The 19,680-nt window shown below is 50.6% G+C and overlaps 1 protein-coding gene across 17 annotated transcripts in view; it reads left to right on the plus strand.

The window, feature by feature from the left end:
* Positions 1-19,680, plus strand: part of LOC116758806 (F-actin-monooxygenase MICAL2) — a 222,787-nt gene that overhangs the window by 113,636 nt on the left and 89,471 nt on the right. For 11 of the 17 annotated variants that reach the window (XR_004351240.1, XR_004351238.1, XR_004351239.1 and 8 more), the window contains 3 exons: positions 5,864-5,932; positions 8,821-8,964; positions 18,737-18,799. Coding sequence is in view for 13 of the 17 variants with exons in the window: in XM_032642002.1 (XP_032497893.1) it covers positions 5,864-5,932; positions 8,821-8,964; positions 18,737-18,799 (276 nt within the window). In the remaining 4 variants the exon portion in view is untranslated. The remainder of the gene's footprint in view (positions 1-5,863; positions 5,933-8,820; positions 8,965-18,736; positions 18,800-19,680) is intronic. The other 6 variants (XM_032642007.1, XM_032642008.1, XM_032642013.1 and 3 more) reach the window with 1 other exon arrangement.

The raw sequence follows: 19,680 nt of genomic DNA on the forward strand, positions 1-19,680 counted from the left end.
GCCTTTCTGGAAGCTCTCTGAGCCAAACATTTATCACTTTTCTCCATTCACCCACTTTCCTTCCACCACTTAGCCCACAGCTGGGAACTGGAGAGGCATGTTTAAACCTTTCACTCACTACACCTCTGTTTACAGAGTGACCGAAGTGAAACAGCCTGGCCAGCTCTGGCTCAGGAGGTGGGAATGGTCAAAAGTCAGCCGTCAGCCAGGCCCTCCAGGCCCTCTGAGGGCGCCGGAGCGGCACTCCACTTTGTCCTGGCTCTGCTAGCAAATGCAGCGGGGATGCGTGGGCTCTGCCCGGCCCAGCCCTGGCTGACTTTGGCCCACGTCCAGTCTCCTCCAGGGTGTGCTCCTTGGCTGCCCATCTTGAGAGCGGCTAAAATCCACAGATCTGATTCCCTCCCATGGCCCCAGTTAATGTCTAAAGTTTGCCCTGCTTCTCGGATAGGTAGAGAGGTTAGGTCATTGAAGTAAGTGCCTGGTGTGGGCATTAGTTGTCCCACCCTTTTTCCTCAAACTGGTGGGTTGGTGGGTTTGCAGGGCCACTGGGTCATATTCTGCCCTGGCACTAAAACACCCCAGCATATTCTGTCCACCACTCAACGCCAGTGCAATGGTCCGACCACGTGCAAAGTACCTTCTCCCCTTTCTATCATGTGTCTTCTTCTTATATCTGGATCCTTTTTTGGTCTGGAGAAATCTGTTTGCAATGCTCTTTGGTCTTAACATGTCTCATGGCCAAAGAGTACTGAGTCCACTCCAGGTTGCCCCTGGACACGCACAGAGGAGGTCTGCACAGGAGACTGGAAACTGCACACATACACGGGGCTCCCCCGCAGTTATACAAGAAGATGTCAATGCAATTAGACACGCAGTTTTCACTGCCCTGGTTCACGTGCCCCTACGGACTGGAGATGCAGGCTAGGCTGCGCTTGCATGATTTTGTACACCAGAGCTCAGACACACGATCTGTATGTACAGGTGCATCTGTATTTGACCTCGCCCCCTCCTCTCGTCCCTCCATTCCCCTCCTTCCCCCCTCACTGACTTCAGAGGACCATCTTGATGCGGGGATTGAGCAGCCCACCTTTGTTCACATGTGGCCTCTTAATCTGAAGAGGGCTCATTGTTTCTCTCCTGAGCCAGTCTTACAGTCTCTCTCCCTCCTGGTTTTTGATGTTGGTGTTAAATTCTTCTTTCCTCCCTAATCTTATTTTCCTGATAACATCCAAACTCCAGCAAAAGAGAACAACTTTGGGCAAAATTGAAGGCTCTTCCTCCATCCAGAAACTTGTTTATTTTAGAGAGAATGACTTTCCCATTCCACGCCAAGAGGGTCGTACCTCTGGAGAGTGGTAACCTACTGGGGTTGGTTATCTCTGAAGACTGGATGGCCCACGCCTGGGGAGGAGGAGAAGAGCTTAGGGATTCTGTTTTCCTCTTAAAGAAAAGCCCTTGGTCTGCTGCAGATCTGCCTCTGTCCCAGTCAGCAGCTAGAAGCCTTGTAGCATGGGACAGTTCCTAGAGACTCCAAAGCTCTTGTCACCAGGCTCACAGGTGACATCTGAACACACATATGTGGTCTCTGTCTCCTGTGTGTGCATGTGAGTGCATGCACACACACACACACACACACACACGCTACCTGTGCTCACCTCGTCTTACCACACGTGGGTAATGCCTAGATTTTTGTCCACTTCAGTTATGACACATATTATATTACATACATAGTTGAGGTGCCTGATCTTTGTTTTCCCCATTCTGGGCCCATTCCTTGAGGGACAACACAACACAGAAGTTGTCATTTGTCCCTGGAAAGCCCATCCTAGAAGACAGGTGGGTGGCCCCAGGATTTATCCTGCTCGGCTGGCTGATTCTGATCCAAGTCCTCGTCTAGCGCTGACCCTGGTGGTTTGGGGTTCACAAAGCATGACTCAGATCAGTGTCTGGTCTGAGCTGGAGGGTCCCCCTCCCAGCTCTTCTCCTTGACCCTCCTTCACAGACACTTTCCAAAGATCCAGGAGCAGTTATGTAAGAAAGTGCTTCCTCCATTCAACACAGATTTACCGAGTCCCCGTATTATGCTGAGTTCTCAGTGCTGGGGGCGCAGCAGTGAACAAAGAGGGCCAAGGTCTCTGCTGGAGGGAGCTGACCTTCCAGTGTGACTTCCTAAGTTCCTCTCACTCCCCTTCTCCAGCTCTTTTCACAGAACCACCCACCCAGCAGCCAAAACTCCCACTAGGGTTCTCGTACTTCTCAGTACGAGTCTTCAGAGACTTAAAGACGGCTTAGGGAGTCAGCCCAGTTACTGATGCTGCCTGGGTCAGTTAGCACAGGGCTTAAGCAACGTGCCCGCCCCCATCCCACCCTGGGTGCCCGCCCCCATCCCACCCTGGGCACCTGTGGTCTGCAGGTCGCTGCTGAGGGTGATCGCTCTCCTGTTCTCTGTGTAACTGCAGCCTGGGATTCTGCACTGACTTATAGAATGGGGATGTAAGCTGAAGCCCAGATGACAAATACGTATTTGGGTCTGGTGGGGATTCAGCATGTGTTCAAACCTCTCAAAGTTCCTCAGCTTGTCTGCAAAATATTGTAATAACATAAACATTGCATTGCTGTGAAGACAGCGTTGAACAAGTGTGAGCTGCAGGTCTGAGCTCCTTCTCTGGCACATGGAAGGGGCTCTGTAAATGATGGTCCCCATCCCATACTGACTAAATGAAGATGCTTGTTTTCTGAAAACGGTAAAACTAGTTGGGTTGACCACTGGCTTCCGTACTGCAACCATGATGGATCCAGCATTTTACAGTGTCATAGCGCATTTGCTCCTCTTGTTACATTTTGAGGAAGGCAGGGGACATGTTCTCATCCCAGTTTTAGAGATGGGGAAACTTGGTCTTAGGGAGATTATAATGCAGTGCCATATAGGTGGTAAATGTCAAAGCCAGAACTAGAATTCAGACTTTCTAATTCTGTGAATAGCACTAACCTAACTTAAAATGTCTAACACTTATATAGCACTTCAGAGGAGAAGAAGTGTCTTATATACATGAATTTGTTCATCCTTACAATAACTTACTTATGAGCTAGATAGTATAGTATCTTAGAAGTGAGGAAACTAAAGTCAGAAGAGTTGGGTGATTTTCCTAAGGTCACTTAGCCGGGAAGTAATTCGTGTCAGAACTCCATCCCATGGCTCCATACTGCTCCGCCATTGAAGGGAAGAGCTCTCTTGCCAGTGTCACTGACCATCTTTCTAAATATCATGGTGGCCAGTATACTCTCAGGACACTGCCTACAATGGCCAACCTCTCTTCCTATGACCTGGATCTGAATTTCTCCACCAGCTAACTAAATATAAAGTTGGGGCTAAAATCACCTTAAGTCAGGCAGTATGGGAACGTGATTATCTTGTGCTGATCAAATAAATGATGAGATTGGTAGACATATGTCTTTGATTTTTTTTTTAATGGAGAACACCAAGTAGTTTAATGAATACCTTTTGGTATATAGAATCTTTCAAATCATTGGGAAATAATGACAAGAAAGTATCTTAGGGTGAAAGGGCAGGAAAAATTAATAAGAAAGTGAGTTATTTGTTTATTCTCATACTCTCTCGGGGCACAATAAGTATTTTCTTCCCCCTTGCACCCCAGTTCTCTACAGTGCTAAGCAGAGACCAAGGAGAGGGCGTTACGGAAACATTTTTGGCTCCCCAATAGTGATATACAGATAAGAAAAAAATTAGATAAATCTCTAGATTTGTGTTTTCTCAAGCTTTTTGTTTTAACCTAGCTCTTATCTGAGAATCAGTGCTTCCATGATAAATCCATAAGGAAGAACAGAGACCCTTTGTATATGTATGTTGCTAACCATATAGACCGCATTTTATTGTCCCACGGGTCTGGCTGAATCAGAGGAGCTGATGTTGCCCCACCCACTTCCTTTCACCCCTCCCCCCAAGGATTTGGGGGTCTTCTTAGGCGCTGCTGCTGGGTACCCTCCCCCCAGGAGTGTTTTCTGTGAGCCTGCGGCTAACGTACTGAGTTTGGATCCAGGCAGGCTCAGTTGGACCAGTCACAGCCAGGGCTGCTGAATGCAAGAGAGTAAGATGTGTTGCTCTTTGAGGGAAAAGCCAAGTCCTCATTTAAGGTGGAAACAAGAAGAACAACAGAAACCCCTAAGACGATGCATGAAGTGTTCTTGTTGGGAGGAAACCCTGTACTTTCACAGGCTCGTCTCCGGGCCAGTGCAGGGCTCACAGGCCATGGAGCCAGGCACCCAGACAGCCTGGGCCTCTAGGACCCGATGCTGTAAATAAGGTCATCTGTTTCTCTTGGTGTTTGCCCAGACATTTGGGTTGAAATCATTTCCATTCACAGAATAATGATTTATTAGAAGCTGAGGAAAATGTTGAAGGGAAGGCGAGGCCCTTTGATCTGTTGTTTTATGCTGCCTGAGCAAGGGAAGGGTCACATTTTTGAACAAATATCAGTGACTAAACTGTAGTTAATTTTGTCTTAAAAATTTTTTAAGGTGCTGGTAAATAGGAGGAGGGGCGGGGTGATGGGGAGTGTAAGTGCAGGGGAGCGGGTGCTTGCCTGTGGAAGTAAGTTGAGTACACACTAGACTGCGTGCTGGGGGCTTTGAACATCACTGTTGATTTAGAACAACCAGGAGGTGAAGGATCCTCTGTGATGGGGCAAGGTGAGAATGTGTGGGGCTGACTGGGCAGCATGCCTGGGTTTGAGAGGAGAGGGTAGCCAGCAGCCCTTTCAGCTGCATCCAGTGTGGAACAAAGGCTGGGATTTAATCTGGCCCTGCTATGGAGGGCCCCGCTGAGGGTGTCGGAGGCTCCCCCAGGGAGGGACACGCATAGTAGACGGGGACGGCTCCATGGTCCTCAGTAGGCTGGCCGTTTGGGGAAGGTCCCAGCTCGAGGTCTAACCCCGGTGTCAAGGAGAGGCTAACCCAGCAGGGTGCATGGCGAGGCACTAAATCCAGCCTGCAGCCCCACCCCAGCTCGTGGCATCAGCTCAACCTGTGCAGTCCCCCTCCTTCCCTTGAGGAGATAAGTCAGACCACAAGTGCGCCCTTGGGTGGCCTTTGCAGGGGTCATGCAATGGGCTTAGGTAGGGCAGGGTTCTCTGGATTTAAATGTCCAGATTTTGGAAGAAGAAAGTAGGCTGTAAGGGGTTATCAGTGGGACAACCATGCAATTTGTTGTCTAAACCAGGATATTTTTGAAAATGAAAGGGGGCACTATTCATAATTACGCTGGGGGAAAAAGCAATACATCAAACTGTCCTGGGCAAACTGGGCTGTATGGTCACCATAGTTTTCAGGCCATATCTGATGCTACTTGGAAGTTAACATAATATCATTTACCAGTAGCTGCAATGGTGGCTTAATGGCAGGCGTAATTTGCCATCAAATTCCTGGACAGCTGATCTAAGTCCCGAGAATCCTTGCCTGTGAGGGGAGCCAGTGGCACCTCTTCGTAGGAGGTGATCTCCACGGGGCAGCATCAGCAGGCCCAGCTGTGACCACTCTGAGTCCAAGGTCATTGACAAGGAGACAATCCCTGCCCATGTCACAGGGATTCTTTGTGCTTTGGAATGTTTTGACATGATTTTGGGGGCTGTGTTCCCACCCCCTTCTGACAGAACCCCTGGCTCCCGAGGTTGGGGAAGGCTCCCTCCTCTGTGCCTGAACAGAGCCGAAAGCCTGTGTCACGGTGCAGGGTAATTTCTGCCCATCTGTTTCCTGGGCCAGCAGCTGTGGCGGGCAGGGCTGGATCCCCAGTGCTGGCATCGCAGCCCTTGACAGCCCTGAGCTCACCATGCTTTCCTGGCCATCACAGGTGGACAGCCGAACCGAAGAGAATGACATGAGCAAGCGGAGGCGGAAAGGCTTCAACAACCTGGACGAGGTGCGTGTGCTCAGTGTCGGTTTACACAAAGCCCGTTTCCCGACAGCCAGTGGCCACAGCCCACCCTCCTGACCATGGCAGTCGCCCTGCCCTTCTTTCTTTCCTCTCTCATGAACCACTGGGTTCCAAGCTTGGCTTGATGGGAAAAAGTTGGGTCTGGTCACTAGCTATGTCACCCTCCCAGGGTGTGGCTTATATCTGTAAAACACAGATGATGCATTTGCAATGGATGACATTTTGCAGAATTTTTAAAGATTAAGTAAGAGGACGTGTATAACATGCCAGTCATGGTCTTTGGCACCTAGGGTAATCAAGATATAATCACTATTAATAGTAAGTAGTAAAGAGGCACCAGCAGTCCCACTTTTCTCCCAGTCCTAGTTTCTACCTTTTGTGTTTTCTGTAAAGCAGATGTCCCAGCACCCACAAATGCCACCTTCTGGTGAGAGAAGAAAGTTTCAGGCTACTTTGTCAAAGCCAAGCATGAGTCTCTCTCCTGCTACTAAAAAATTGATCAGAAAAAGAGTATCAGTTCTTGCTTCCCCAGGCAGCTCTGTAAAGAGACCTGAGATATATAGCTCATTCCAAAAAGCCATTCTGATTCCACAAAAGCAAGCTTAGATACTGTCTGTGAACTGTAGGATATCAGCTTTAGCTAGCCTACTGGCTGATGCCAAAATGATGACATAGAAGCAAGGGAGATCATTTGTAGGATGCATTCATACTTCATTTATAGGACTTAGAAAGAAACTTCTTTTATCTTATATGGTTGAAGAACTGCTGCTCTTGGCTCTGGCATGAGCAAGAAGCCAGTGAACAGGGAGACAGTTGAGAGGAAGAAGCCGTGGCTGATGAACTGGGCTGGAGAAGCATCCCATTCCCCAGTTACGGGTATTGGCTCTGCCTTAAGTGCCTGTGATTCGCTCCCGCCTCCTCCCAAGAAGCTTCCCTTGGATACATTTTATCCCCGCGGGGAAGACTTCTCCTGCCTTTCATCTGTGGCTTATTAGAGGGGGTGTTTGTGCTGTTTCTGTTGTTGGCAGCACAAGATGTAGAGTGTGGGAAGAAATCTGGTTGCACCTGCCCCTTCTGAAATGGCTCTGTTTTCTGGGCCAGCTGTTTTGCTTAAGTCAGGTTTAACCAAGCAATGGTTCTCTCTAAATTCTTGCTACTCATAAAGTGTGGGCCAAGAACAAGGGCACCAGTATCACCTGGCAGCTGGTTAGAAATGCGGACTCTCAGGGCCTACCCCAGACCTCTTGAATCCAAATCTGGTTTTGAAGGAGACCCCCCAGTGATTCACATGCACATGAATGTCTGCAAAGGGCCGCTCTGCACGACCCACTGTCCTGGCCTACTTCGGCCTGTACAAACAGTGACCAGCCTAGTAAACTTGCCCTATTCGCACTCAAGCCTGGATTGCTACGCAGAGTTACAGTTCTCACTTTGAAGTAGGGAGTGACCCTTTGGCTTGTGTTTGTCCAACTCTTCAGAGTGGCTGTGCATACAAGGTTTCCCATGGGGCTGCTACTCTTAGGGAATCTTAAAAAAAACCCAAAAAACAGTTGACTACAGCTTGCCTCTTCCCATGAATTTCTTCTAAGTGAACATATCTTTGTTTTGAGAACATCTGTTCCTGGGAGGGAAATTCATTGTCTCCTCAGGAAAACTGACTACCCTCTGGAAGTGACAATGCCATTTGTATTTCTGAGGCTGATGGGAGCAGATCTATGGTACCGGGGAACAGACAGTCACTGGATACCCATCATTTTTAAAGTTTTATTTTAGCAGATGAGCTAAGAAAATCTTACATAGGATTCCATTTCATAAAACAGCATAACCAACTGGTCACGGTCAACATCTAAACAGTCACAAGTCGTGTCGGTATCACGTGTCCCGAAACAAAGCAATGAGAAGGGCCCTTCATCTCCATTACATCCTTCTCCAAAATCCCTAACTCTGGGCTAATCATGAGCAAACATCAGCCCGACCCAGATGGAGGGACTTTGCACAAAATAGCTGACCAGTCCCCTTCAGAACTGTCAAGGTCATGAAAGACAGAGAAAGATGGAGAAACCATTACAGATGGGAGGAGGCTGAGGAGGCATGATGACTAAATGCAGTGTGGGATCCTGGATTATGTCCTGGAACCTAAAAGGACATTAGTGGCAAACTGGCCCGATCTGAATCAAGTCTATAGTTCTGTTAATGGTATTGTGCCGGTGTTAATTTCTTAGTTTTGATAACAGTGTCATAATTATTCCAGATGTTAACGTTAGGTGCAGCTGGGTCTACGGTACGCAGGAACTATCTGTGCTGTCTTTGTAAGTTTTCTGTCAATCTAAAATTATCTCAAATGTTTTTTTTTAAAGATAGCAACAACAGAGCAGGACTCGTTGCCATTGGGAGTGGGGCGCAGAGGAGAGAAGGGAAGCCCAGAGCCTGTGCCTTGCCTCACTGACATCCCCTCTTGCTTCCTTCACCCCCCAATTCTTCACCCTTTGTCAGCCACATGATATATTTTGAAAACTATTCCGCTCATCATTTCATTATTATATTTGACTTTTTCAACAGTCACATGAAGGTGGGTTACTGCTCACATTTTACAGGTTAGGAAACTTCAGAGAAGTAAATTGCCAAGGTCACTGGGCTGGGAGGTGAAAGAGTCAGAATTCAAACACTAAGTGTCTGGCTCCCAAGCCTAGCTGTGCCCATCTTTGAGAAGACGCGTCCCACCTGTGAGCATTGCCTCCTGCTTTTGCCTCACTTCCTCAGACCACAGAGGGTGCCCTTCTTCAGGAAACTGTCCTTGTCGTGAGCCCCCAGGCCCCCTCCTTGATACCTGGGTTCCAGAACCAACAACAAATGCATTGATTTGGCTTTTGCAGCCTTCAGCCTTTCCTAGCCAGAGCTTGGGCTCCAATCAAGAGGGCTGTAAAGAAGGTGGAAATCAGAACAAAGTCAAGTCCATGGCAAGTCAGCTGCTGGCCAAGTTCGAGGAGAACTCTCGGAACCCCTCACTCCTGAGGCAGGTGAGTCCTGTCAGATGTTCACTGACCCTGCCTACCTGGTGAACAGAACCCTCTGAGAAGCCAGCAGAAATGTCAGGCTAGCACTGGATTTCAGGTGTGCCAGCCAGACCTGGCTCAAAAGGAGTCTCAGGCTTCTTCTAGATCTGGAGTCAGACTTTTCTAAAAGGGGCTGGAGAGCAAATATTTTAAACTTTGGGGACCATCCAGTCTCTCTTGCAATGACTCAATTCTGCCATTATAGCATGAAAGCAGCCATGGACAATCTGTAAACAAATGCACGTGGCCATGTGCCAATAAAACCTTATTTACAAAAACAGGCAGCAGGCAGGATTTGGCCCGAGGACCGTAGTTTGCTGATGCCTATTCTGCACTGGGGAAGAAATCCTTTCCCCGATTTTGTTTTGCTTTGTAACCATGACTTGTTTTGCAGCCATCTTTGAGATGGTGCAGATGGAGGGAGCTTTAGAGATGCTGATTGCCCAGTCCATGGTGAGAACACCCGTCCGAACCAGGGTCTTAGCTCCATAGGAATGGGGACCATAAGAATGGGGACCAACCTCGAGAGTGTCCCCTGGTGCCCCCCTCTCCTTGTTCCCTTGGGTCAGGCTGGCAGAGCTGTTGTGTCTGACCAGGGTCCATGTGAGGCTGAAGGAGGTGGGATGCTGTGGGTCAGGCTGCAGACCCGGCTGACTTCTCTTGGACTCTGACTTGGAGTCTGCACTTGGATGGTTTCATTTGCTCCCCCGAATTCCTTTGGGGCACCACTGTCACATTACAAAAGCTTGGGACAAGGGGTTCAGTTTTTCTTTGGAGAACATCTGTCACATGACAGAATTAGGCTCCTCTCAGGAGAAGGACAAACAATTGGTTAATTCTGTTTAGAGGCAGTTATAGATATCTTCCTAGTCTTGATGTAGACCATGCCCCTCCTGGACAAACCGACCTTCCCCAGGAAGCCAGGTTTTATTATAAGGGGGCCATGTTCCTAAGACTTGTAACTGTCTGAATTGTTTTCTCAACTGTCCCTCCTGGAGGCTTGGCCCCTTGCAGCCCCCAGGTATTGATGAGGGCTCTCTTCCTTCAGAAGGACTGTAGCATCCCTTTCATCTAGTGGGCAGGAAGGACTTTGGGACTTGACACCCTAGCCTGGTATGTGCCTGCCCATTGCCCCGGGTCTGAGCCAAAAGCACAGCCTCCTGGGGATTCACACATTGTCCAAGAGAAGGGGACCATGGGACTTGCTGTTTACACGGACAGAGGGCCGGGGTTCAAGTTTCCCAGCTGGGCCCAGCTTGTCAGAGCTCAGCCCAGGGCTCACTCAGCATCTGCAAACTCTCTCTCCCTGACTCTCCTCCTCTCCTCCCTCCAAATGTCTGTCTGACTCGCCTTTTCCTTCCTATTTCCTGCGGCTGCTTTTTCGGACTCACCTTCCTCCTCCCAGGAGCACCGTGTCTCAGGGATAGGTAAGCCCATACTGCGCTCTTCCTCTGACCCTCCTGTTAACTCTCGCCGTCCCAAGCCAGAGGAGCCCGCACCCAGCCCATCACCAACTCTGAAAAGGCAGGTAGGGCTCCTTCCAGTGGATGCTGTCTTGGTGAAACCAGAGGGAACTTTGATCCAGAGGGGTGGGGTCCCTGACTGTCTCTACACCCCACATAGGGCTGATTGTAGATTCTCTGGGAAGGCAAACACAACTTGAGGTTACCACCCTTATAGGTAGGAATAACCAAGTATGCAGCATCTTAAAATACATGCCAGTCAGGGGTATCGACTGACCAACTACCAGGCTCTTGGTGCTTTATTTGCTTGGGGAAAAACAGACCACACCACACAGGGTATTTTGTGTGATGCCCCTGGGACACTTAGCTTATTTGCAGACCTCTTGAGTAGGCTGATTTCTAAAATCAGTGGAGAAGTGACAGTGATGGTGGAATGGGCTCAGGTGGCCAGCTGGCCGCATGCCATTGAAGGAGTAAGACTGGGATGTGGTTAGACCTCCCCTGGTGTCTGAGCAGATGAGGACCTGCCCAGTGGGCAGGGAAGCAGCCAGGAGCCATGGGCTGAGGCTTTTTCCAGCTAATATCTCTGGGTTTGGAATTTGAATAGAATCACTATTATTGACCACAGCACTCAAAAGTGCCCGGTCAGCATTAGAAATTTTGTGTTGCTTCTCGGGGAGTGGAGGTCAAAGGAGGTTAGTGTGGACATATTGCAGTGATTCTATGTCTGTGTGTGTAAGAATCATCTAGAGAGCTTTATTAAAAATAGCAATCTCGGGCTTCCCTGGTGGCGCAGTGGTTGAGAGTCTGTCTGCCGATGCAGGGGACACAGGTTCGTGCCCCGGTCCGGGAAGATCCCACATGCCGCGGAGCGGCTGGGCCCTTGCTTGAGCCATGGCCGCTGAGCCTGCGCATCTGGAGCCCGTGCTCCGTAACGGGAGAGGCCACAACAGTGAGAAGCCCGCATACTGCAAAAAAAAAAAAAAAAAAAATCAATCTCTGGTACCCACCCCCTGACCAATTAAACCTGCATATCTGGGGGTTGGGCCCAGACTTTGGGAACCAGGGCGGTACAGGCTCTGATTCAGTGGGTCTGGAGTGTTGTTAATAACAAGACAGGGGCTTCCCTGGTGGCGCAGTGGTTGAGAGTCCGCCTCCCGATGCGGGGGACGCGGGTTCGTGCCCCTGTCCGGGAAGATCCCACATGCCGCGGAGCGGCTGGGCCCGTGAGCCATGGCCGCTGAGCCTGCGCGTCCGGAGCCTGTGCTCCGCAACTGGAGAGGCCGCAGCAGTGAGAGGCCCGCGTACCGCAAAAAAAAAAAAAAAAAAAAAAAATAACAAGACGGTATTGTTAAGGAGGCTGTCAGGTGATACTGATGCAGGTGGTGGAAAGTCAACACCCAAGGTTAGTTTGGAATCTGACTCAAGGTGGCATCTGGCGTGCCCTTGTCCCTGGTCCTCATGGGGATTCCTCACGGTGGCGGGGCATCCATGGGAGGGCCACAGTTGGGAAGGAAGCTTGATTTTCCTTCTCCCCCAGTTCCCCTTGGTGGTTGTCACGGGGCATGTGCTCCGAGAGCTAAAGCAAGTGTCTGCTGGCGGCGAGTGCCCGAGCAGGCCCTGGAGAGCCCGAGCCAAGTCTGACCTGCAGCTGAGCGGGCCAGAAAATCCCGCCGGCCTGCCTGCCACCTGCCAGGGAGCACTGGCCCTCTCCGGGGTGCTGCGGCGGCTGCAGGAAGTGGAAGAAAAGGTTCTCCAGGTGAAAGCCTTGCTCTTTGCCCTGTCTCTGCCCTGCCTGTGTCTAGGGTGCCTTCCTTTCCTCCCCTCCCTCCTCCTGTCCAGGGCGGGTGCCGTCTCCCATCCTGCCGTGTGTGCTGAGGGCCACAAGCCCACCTGGCTGCCTCCCCGCCTCTCCCCTCACAGTGTGTGTCTCTATCTCTTTTTTCTTTCTCCTTTCTCACCTTGGCTGCAGAAAAGGGCTCAGAATTTGGCCAACAGGGAATTTCACAAAAAGAACATTAAGGAGAAGGCGGCTCACCTTGCCTCTATGTTTGGACACGGGGATTTCCCGCAGGTAAATGCGGGGCTTTCAGAGCCCCCAGGAACCCAGGTGTTGGACATCCAGGGAGGTTACTTGAATCAGTCTCTGGAGATTCATTTCTTCCTTCCTTCTCCCTCTATAGCCTGAAAAGCTATTCACTTTTTAAGTCACCAAAGGATTTGGACTGGCGTCTAAAAAAGCTCCAAATGAGAAGATTCAAAATAATTAGATAAATCATGACAAAGGGAAAACCAAGGCAGAAAAGCGGGCTCAGGTCATAGGAAAACATTACTGAACAGAAACATGTGTGCTGTCAGATCTTAGACAGCTTCTGAGTAGGCTGAGCTTCCTAGGGGTCAACACAAAGAGGGAAAGCTGATCAACTGCAGGAATCACATCATAGTGCCTTTAAGGTGAAAGCAAGCCAGTTGCTCATGAAGTCTGGGGACAGGATGGAGAGATGCCCCCATGGCCACGATCAGGGAGACCGTGAATGTCGAGGTCAACCACGTGCTGTAACCTGTGCTCTGCTTTTGGGAAAGGCAGCACCAGCCAGAAGAATGGCCTTGCCTCAGGATAGAAAGCACAGCCCCCGCCCCCAGCCAGGCACTTATTTAGAAACTTGCTGAGAAGAAGAGGGTGTGCTCACAAGGAGATGACAGAATTGAGGATGAGGCCCCACGGCGCTTGTACGTGTAAGGTGCTCCCTTGCCTACAGCAAGCCTGGTCTCTAGAACATACCGCCTCTGCTGCTTTCACCCGGCCTCCTCCAGACCTGTGTCCTCTGCTACTTGGCAGAAGTCATAGACGTGGGAAGGATACTTTGCCTTCAGTGCATTTTTAGGGTTCCATGTGGCTGCAGAGGTCCCTGCTGGAGCATCTACCCCAGAGTAGCCTGGGCTTGTCCTTTCCTAAGCTTGCAACTACTGCTTCATGCCAAGCTCCAGAGTGAGGCCTTCAGGAGTTAGTGCTGGTGTCGGCAGCAGACGTAGGCAGGAGCAGGATGGTTCTACTCCAGCTATTTTGATGTGATGAAGGAGCCAGAAAAGTTGTATCAGAGTGAAGTGTAACCAGCAGTCAGATGGTCCTGCTGGGCTCCAAAGACACAGGCTACCTTTTTGTCCTGAGACGTGGGCCTGGATGTCCCTTCCCCTCCTTGGATGTGTAGGCTTGGGGGCTGCATCATCGAGGCGAGCTTCACTGTGCGTCTCCCTGGGGGTAATCAGTTTCCTCTGTTTCTGTTCTGTGCAGAATAAACTACTCTCTAAAAGCCTGTCTCATACTCATCCTCCGTCTTCTCCCTCCTGCCTTCCATCTCCTGATTCAGCTGCTACTTCCACTCCATCGAGTGTTGACTCTGTTTCTCCAGCCAGAAAGGTAGTTGTCCTGAACAATTAGCTTCCCCCACTCCCTGCATGTTCTGAGATATTCTCCGGCTCTGCTCCACCCACACAGACAACCATCTGAATCTTGGCTTGGCCGGGAGGAAAATTTATAAGATACTTTACAACGGTCCTGGGTTTGGTTTTGGTTTTGTGCTAGAGCAAGAAACAAAGCAGAAGAGGCAGCACACAAAACCTTATCAAATGGTGCTTGCTTGTTCAGCATGCCCTCGCTGGGCACCCACCATATGCCAACCACCATGCCAGATGCTGAGAAAACAAAGAGTAGGGAGGTACAGTTCTCGTAAATGGTGTAGATGGCAAACAGCACCTCAGCATAGAAATGTGTCACATTTTACCATACGATATTGCCAAATTTGGCTGGTTTTGGCCTAACAAAATGGCAGTCTCACGTGGTGAACTTCATTAATTCTATGAGAGGTTTAAGAGGCAAAATTCTAGGAACCCAGAAGGGAGAAGCCTGGGAAGGCTTCACAGCAGAGGTAATACGGGAGCCAAGTGTTAAAGATTATATGGAGGGATTTTGCTAGAAAGAAGTGTAGGGGAAGGGCACTTTAGAAAGGATCTGGCATGTGGTAAGGAAGGCAGGTAGGACTTGCATGAATCAAAAGACATTTCTGGTGCAACTTGATTTTCAGATAAAGGTATTTATGGGAGTGCAGAGAATGAAGGTGAGAGCCAGCCCTCTCTTTTTGCATTAAAGGAATTCATTCTGCCCTCTTGTAAAGAGGCACGGAAGGATCTGCTCTGAGTTCTAGAAGGATAACGCAGGTAGCAGTGTAGAGGGTGGTGAGTTGGTGGGGAGCTAACGTTGGTTGAGTAGATAATGAAATGCATCCGTGAGCAATGATTAAGTTTGGGTTCTGGAGCACTTTTCATGTTTTTTACTTGTCATGCTGTTACCTAATATGCCAAGAACATTACCAGGCTGATGTGGGAGGCGGGCAGTCTCCGGAGAAGCATAGCCCCTGGAACGGATGAGCCTAAAAATGGACGTGAAGCCCGCTTGGTTAGCTGTTGCAACCATGGGAGTAGGTTGGAGCCTCTTTCTGGAAGACTGTGTTCCCCTGAACACCTCCGTTCCGTCTGTTCCCACCTGGGCCCGTCTCCACGTGCGGTGCTGAGTGTGCCCCTGTCAGAGTTACTGCTTGTTCGTTTCCACCCCGTTAGACCAAAGCACAAACCAGCCACCTGCTGGTGCATTAGGGAGAAGTTAGGCGCTGCCTCCTGGGAGTCCCACCCCCACTGACCTCCACTGCTGTGGGGAGAGGAGTGCAGGCAGGGTCTCTAAGAAAGGAGCAAGGAATATTAGGAGCCCCGCCCGCTCCAGGGTCCCCAGTGTGGATGAGAAGCATCCCTGGAAGGGCAGCAGGAGGTGATGCGGGGAAGCACAAACACTTCCCGTCTTCAACTCTACTGAACACAGCCATGGCTGACATGCCTGGCATCTTGTTCCAGGTCAGCTTTGCTTAGCCGTTTGACCTTAAATATTGACCTCGGGAGACTTGTCTGGGCCTCCATTTTCTCATCAACAAGAGAGTGATTCTTGGCTCACGTGATTGTAGTGAGCTCTGTGGGTGAAGACCGGCATATTTGTCATCACCATCACCAGGGCTTCAGAGTAGCCTTTGTGTCCAGCTTGGGAGAAGAGCCTTCCCTGGGGGGTACTTCTTGCTGTGGAAAAAGGTCACTGGCACCCTTGACAGGCTGATGGGAGGGGCAAGGGCACCTGGGCATAGGCAGGCAGTGGCTGGTGCTCTTGGCTGGACAGCCAGGCCCACACCTTGCTTCCCTCTGGCCCAGCCCCTTTCCGGCTAGCCCCCAGCATGCCCTCTCTCGCCTCTGCTTTTCCTTTGTCCTTAGGAAGTCCTGACTTGGTCACTGCCCTCTAGAGTTGAGAGCAGAGGTGGGACAAGAGAAGCCACCACGCATCCCAAGTCCCCTGACTTGGTTTCCAATAGGTATTAGTTCTCTAGGTGATGGCAAGAGGCAGCCTGCCCAGGTACACGTGGGGCTGCCGGGGCCTGGCAGAGACACTTCTCATCGTGAGCCTATCCTGTCACATCATCATCACACTCCACTGCCGCCCTTGGCTGCTTCTCCGCTGGCTCTTCAAGCTTTAAACCAATGTCACTCATTAAGCCATTGAGTGAGCATTCATTCATCCAACGAATATTTACTGAATGACAGCTGGTGTCAGGCCCTTCACTCTTGGGATACACATCAATGATCAGTAGTTACCTTCCTGCCCTGATGAGGCTTGCATTCTAATAGAGGGAGGTAAATAATCAGCGATAATATATAGGTAAATTACATGACATATCAGAAGGCAGTTTTTCCCCTGGGAAAATTAGAGCAGGTAGCAGGGACCTGGCGTGCTGGGGAAGGGTAGCAGTTTCCAATGGGGTAGCAGGAGGGCTCTTCCTGGGAAAGAGAATTGAGCAGAAGCAGAGCCTCAGAGAGGAAGACAAAGGTCCAGGGAGGAGACTAGTTCCCGGGGCTCCTGACTCCAGCCCATGTTCTCTCCTCTGTGCCACAGCAGCCAAGTATGAATGGAGGCCTCGTCAGGGGGACCAGCCCAGAGGTTCTGTGTGTGTAGAGCCCCAAGCCCAGGCTCAAGGAGGGCGGCAAATGGGGTGGGTGGGCTTCGGGATGGCCAATCCCAGGTCCTCTGGTCCCCACATCTACAGGTTTGTTCTTTGTTTCTCCCAGGTTGGGGTAGAACAATTGCTCCCTGTTTTTTTTTTTTTTTTTAAATCCCATCTCCCAAGCCAGCCTAGGCCATCAGATAATGGTATAATTGGGCTATCTTAATAGCTTCTGACTTACTAATTACAGGCTGATGAGCTTTTCACTGTGTGGCTGGGAATGATTGGGGAGCTCTCAGAAAAGGCCACCCTAGGACACTTACTCTGTCTGTGCCTTTGTTTCTCCATTTGTAAAAAGGACCCAGCTTGGACCTGACACCCCCAGACCCCTCCGGATCTCACCATGAAGCCATTGTAGGCAGTTAAGCACAGAGTGGTGAATTTCCAGCTTCAAGCAGTTTTGCAAAGGATATTGCTAGCTGCACTGCTCCCCTGCCCCACCTGCAACTTTCCTCCCTCTTCAGGACCCCACCCCAGCATTGATTCCACACTGGGCTTTGCACATGCAGAATCTGAGAGAGTGATGGCCTCCTCTGAGGAGACAATTAGCTGCCCCTTAAAGTAGGTGACAACCTGGTGACAAACAATTTCATTCAGTCCTGGTGGAGCTCTGAGAGCCTCTCCCCTGGAGAGAGCCTGGGGCCTTAATGCTTCTTCCCAGAAGATTATGGGCGGCTCTGATTGTCCAGTGACTCAAGTTTGCCTCATTCAGGGGAGCCAGAAGAAGGAGGATGCGCTTGGAAACTGATGCTGAGTTCTTAGCAACCTCCTGGCAGGCAGCCTGTTTCTCCTCCTGCCCTGGAGCCCTACACCTTAATTCTGAGGATCCAGGGTTGATCACCTCCTCAGAGGAACAGACATAGTCAAACTTGTCATGAGGATCACGTGCTACTGACAGGGATGCAAACTTGGGTTACCAATTCCAGGAGATGTAGCCAGGGCTCTACCTCCATTCAGACTACACTTGCCTGCCCTCTCAGATTGGCATGTCGCCTTACATTTCAGTGATGCAGCTGGGGTTTTGGCCTGAATAGTCACAGGGAATCTTGAGGCCCTCTCGTTTAGGGCCCAAATTCTTACAGGAGTCTTATCTTTTAAGACCGTGGGCTATGGGATCATGCCCAGTCTGATCATCCCATCAAACCAGCCCTCTGGTAGCTCTATCAGCTCCCATCAACCCTTAGCTAACTTCTTTCTTCAAGGCAGGAGACCACTGCCAATTCAGCCTTTAGCATGGCTGCTAGCCATTTACCAAGGCTGGTGAGCTCTTGCAAGATCAAGATGGCAGCTGAGTGTTTGCACAGCTGAGCCAGAGGGAGGGCCTCACGGGGCTGGGTGCTGTGGTTAAGTCCTCCTGGGTCAGAAGAGCAATGTGCATTGCAAAAGGAGCTCTCTCTACCCCTGGAGGTGTTTGTTTTAAAACTGGATTTGCAGGGTTTACTCTAGAGATTTGCGTATTAGAGAGAAGCTGGGTGAGTCTTGGCTGGGCAATCTGCCAGTGTTTCATCTGATACAAGGGTAGATCTCAAGGCTGCTCCAAACTCATTGTTCTCTCTGTTCTGGGCATAGAGCTAGGCAGTGCTTTGGAGGTAACCTGTGTGCATCCCAGCCTGTGGGATTTTAACTGGCAGAATGCTGGTGTGTCAGGGAAGCAGGGTGCAGTAGTGAGAAGGGTATAGGCTTGGAATCACGCTTGGGTTCAGAGCATCGATTACTTGATTACTTGCTGTGTGTCCTTGGATGAGCTAGTGGACCTCTCAGCACCTCATTATCCTAACCTATAAAATGAAGGTGGCAGGGCTTCCCTGGTGGCGCAGTGGTTGAGAGTCTGCCTGCCGATGCAGGGGACACGGGTTCCTGACCCAGTCCGGGAAGATCCCACATGCCGCGGAGCGGCTGGGCCCGTGAGCCATGGCCGCTGAGCCTGCGCGTCCGGAGCCTGTGCTCCACAACGGGAGAGGCCACAACAGTGAGAGGCCCGCGTACCACAAAAAAAAAAAAAAAAAAAAAAAAAAATGGCGATGACAGCAGCTACTCCTGAGGATGACTGGAGTAATGCAAACACCTAGCATATATCGAATGCCCCAAGTATCCAGCAAATGTGCTTTCTCCCCAGTGGAGGAGAATTCCAGAAGAAAGCTCACTTACCTAAAAGGCATGTTGATTCCTCTCTTTCTAAAGGCAAAGAAGTCACCTTCAGGCTTCCATTTCCATCCCAGCCACTTAGGAGCGCTGTGGCCTCAGGTGAGTTAGAGCCTCCCTGAACCTCAGCTGCCCCGGCCTCAAAGGGGGATTATCAGACCCACCTTGCAAGGCTGTGAGGGTTCAACATAGCTCAGCGCCTGGTACCAGGGGACGTAGGTGCAGACATGGCCGTCCACTGGGAGGTCATAGCCCCAAAGACTTGCCTGCATCTCAGCCCTGAGGGTATCATTTCCAGAGCCCCTCAAATAAGGCAGTTTCAATCCTTGCCCTGAGCATATATGGCTGAGGACTCAGGCCCACCAGCCTGTCCTCTGATGTTTCTCATCCAGGGACTCCTCAGTGAGGAATATATTTGCTCAAGTGGGCCCAGGAGACGACTTCCTCTAGCCCCACGTCGAAACTTCCCCTTCCCTCGAGCCCTCAGCCCCCAGCCCCGAGGCCCTGGAAGCTCTGCTCCCAGCCCTGCCTGACCTGTGTGGGCTTCCTTATCCCCACAGCAGGCCAGGTGGCCACAGGAGGCCCAGTTCTGTGAGGAAGCACAGGCCAGACACCTGGTGTTCCTGGCTGAGTTCCAGGCCCAAGGGGGGATGTCACCATTGTTTGGACACAAGCAGGCCCAAGAGCCTGCTTCCTCCTTCATTCAGGGGAGCATCTGCCCTGCGCTGGGAGCGTAGCCATGAGAAAGCCACAGTCATGACATGACTGTGCAAATCGGAGGAGAGATGACCCATCTCCCAGCGTGGAACAGGGTGAGAAAGGCTCCATCATCCAGATGGGGACCATGCTTGGCGATGGTGCTCGCAATGACAGCTAATGTCACCATGTGTGAATCTCAGTTGACTCGGGGGAGAGAAGCCAGTGCCTTCATCTGTGTGGGCCACGTTATCCTTACTCACACAGAGGAGGGACCCCAAGCAACT

This window comes from Phocoena sinus, chromosome 8 (assembly GCF_008692025.1).
Source record: "Phocoena sinus isolate mPhoSin1 chromosome 8, mPhoSin1.pri, whole genome shotgun sequence".
In the NCBI taxonomy this organism is placed as follows: Eukaryota; Metazoa; Chordata; class Mammalia; order Artiodactyla; family Phocoenidae; genus Phocoena; species Phocoena sinus.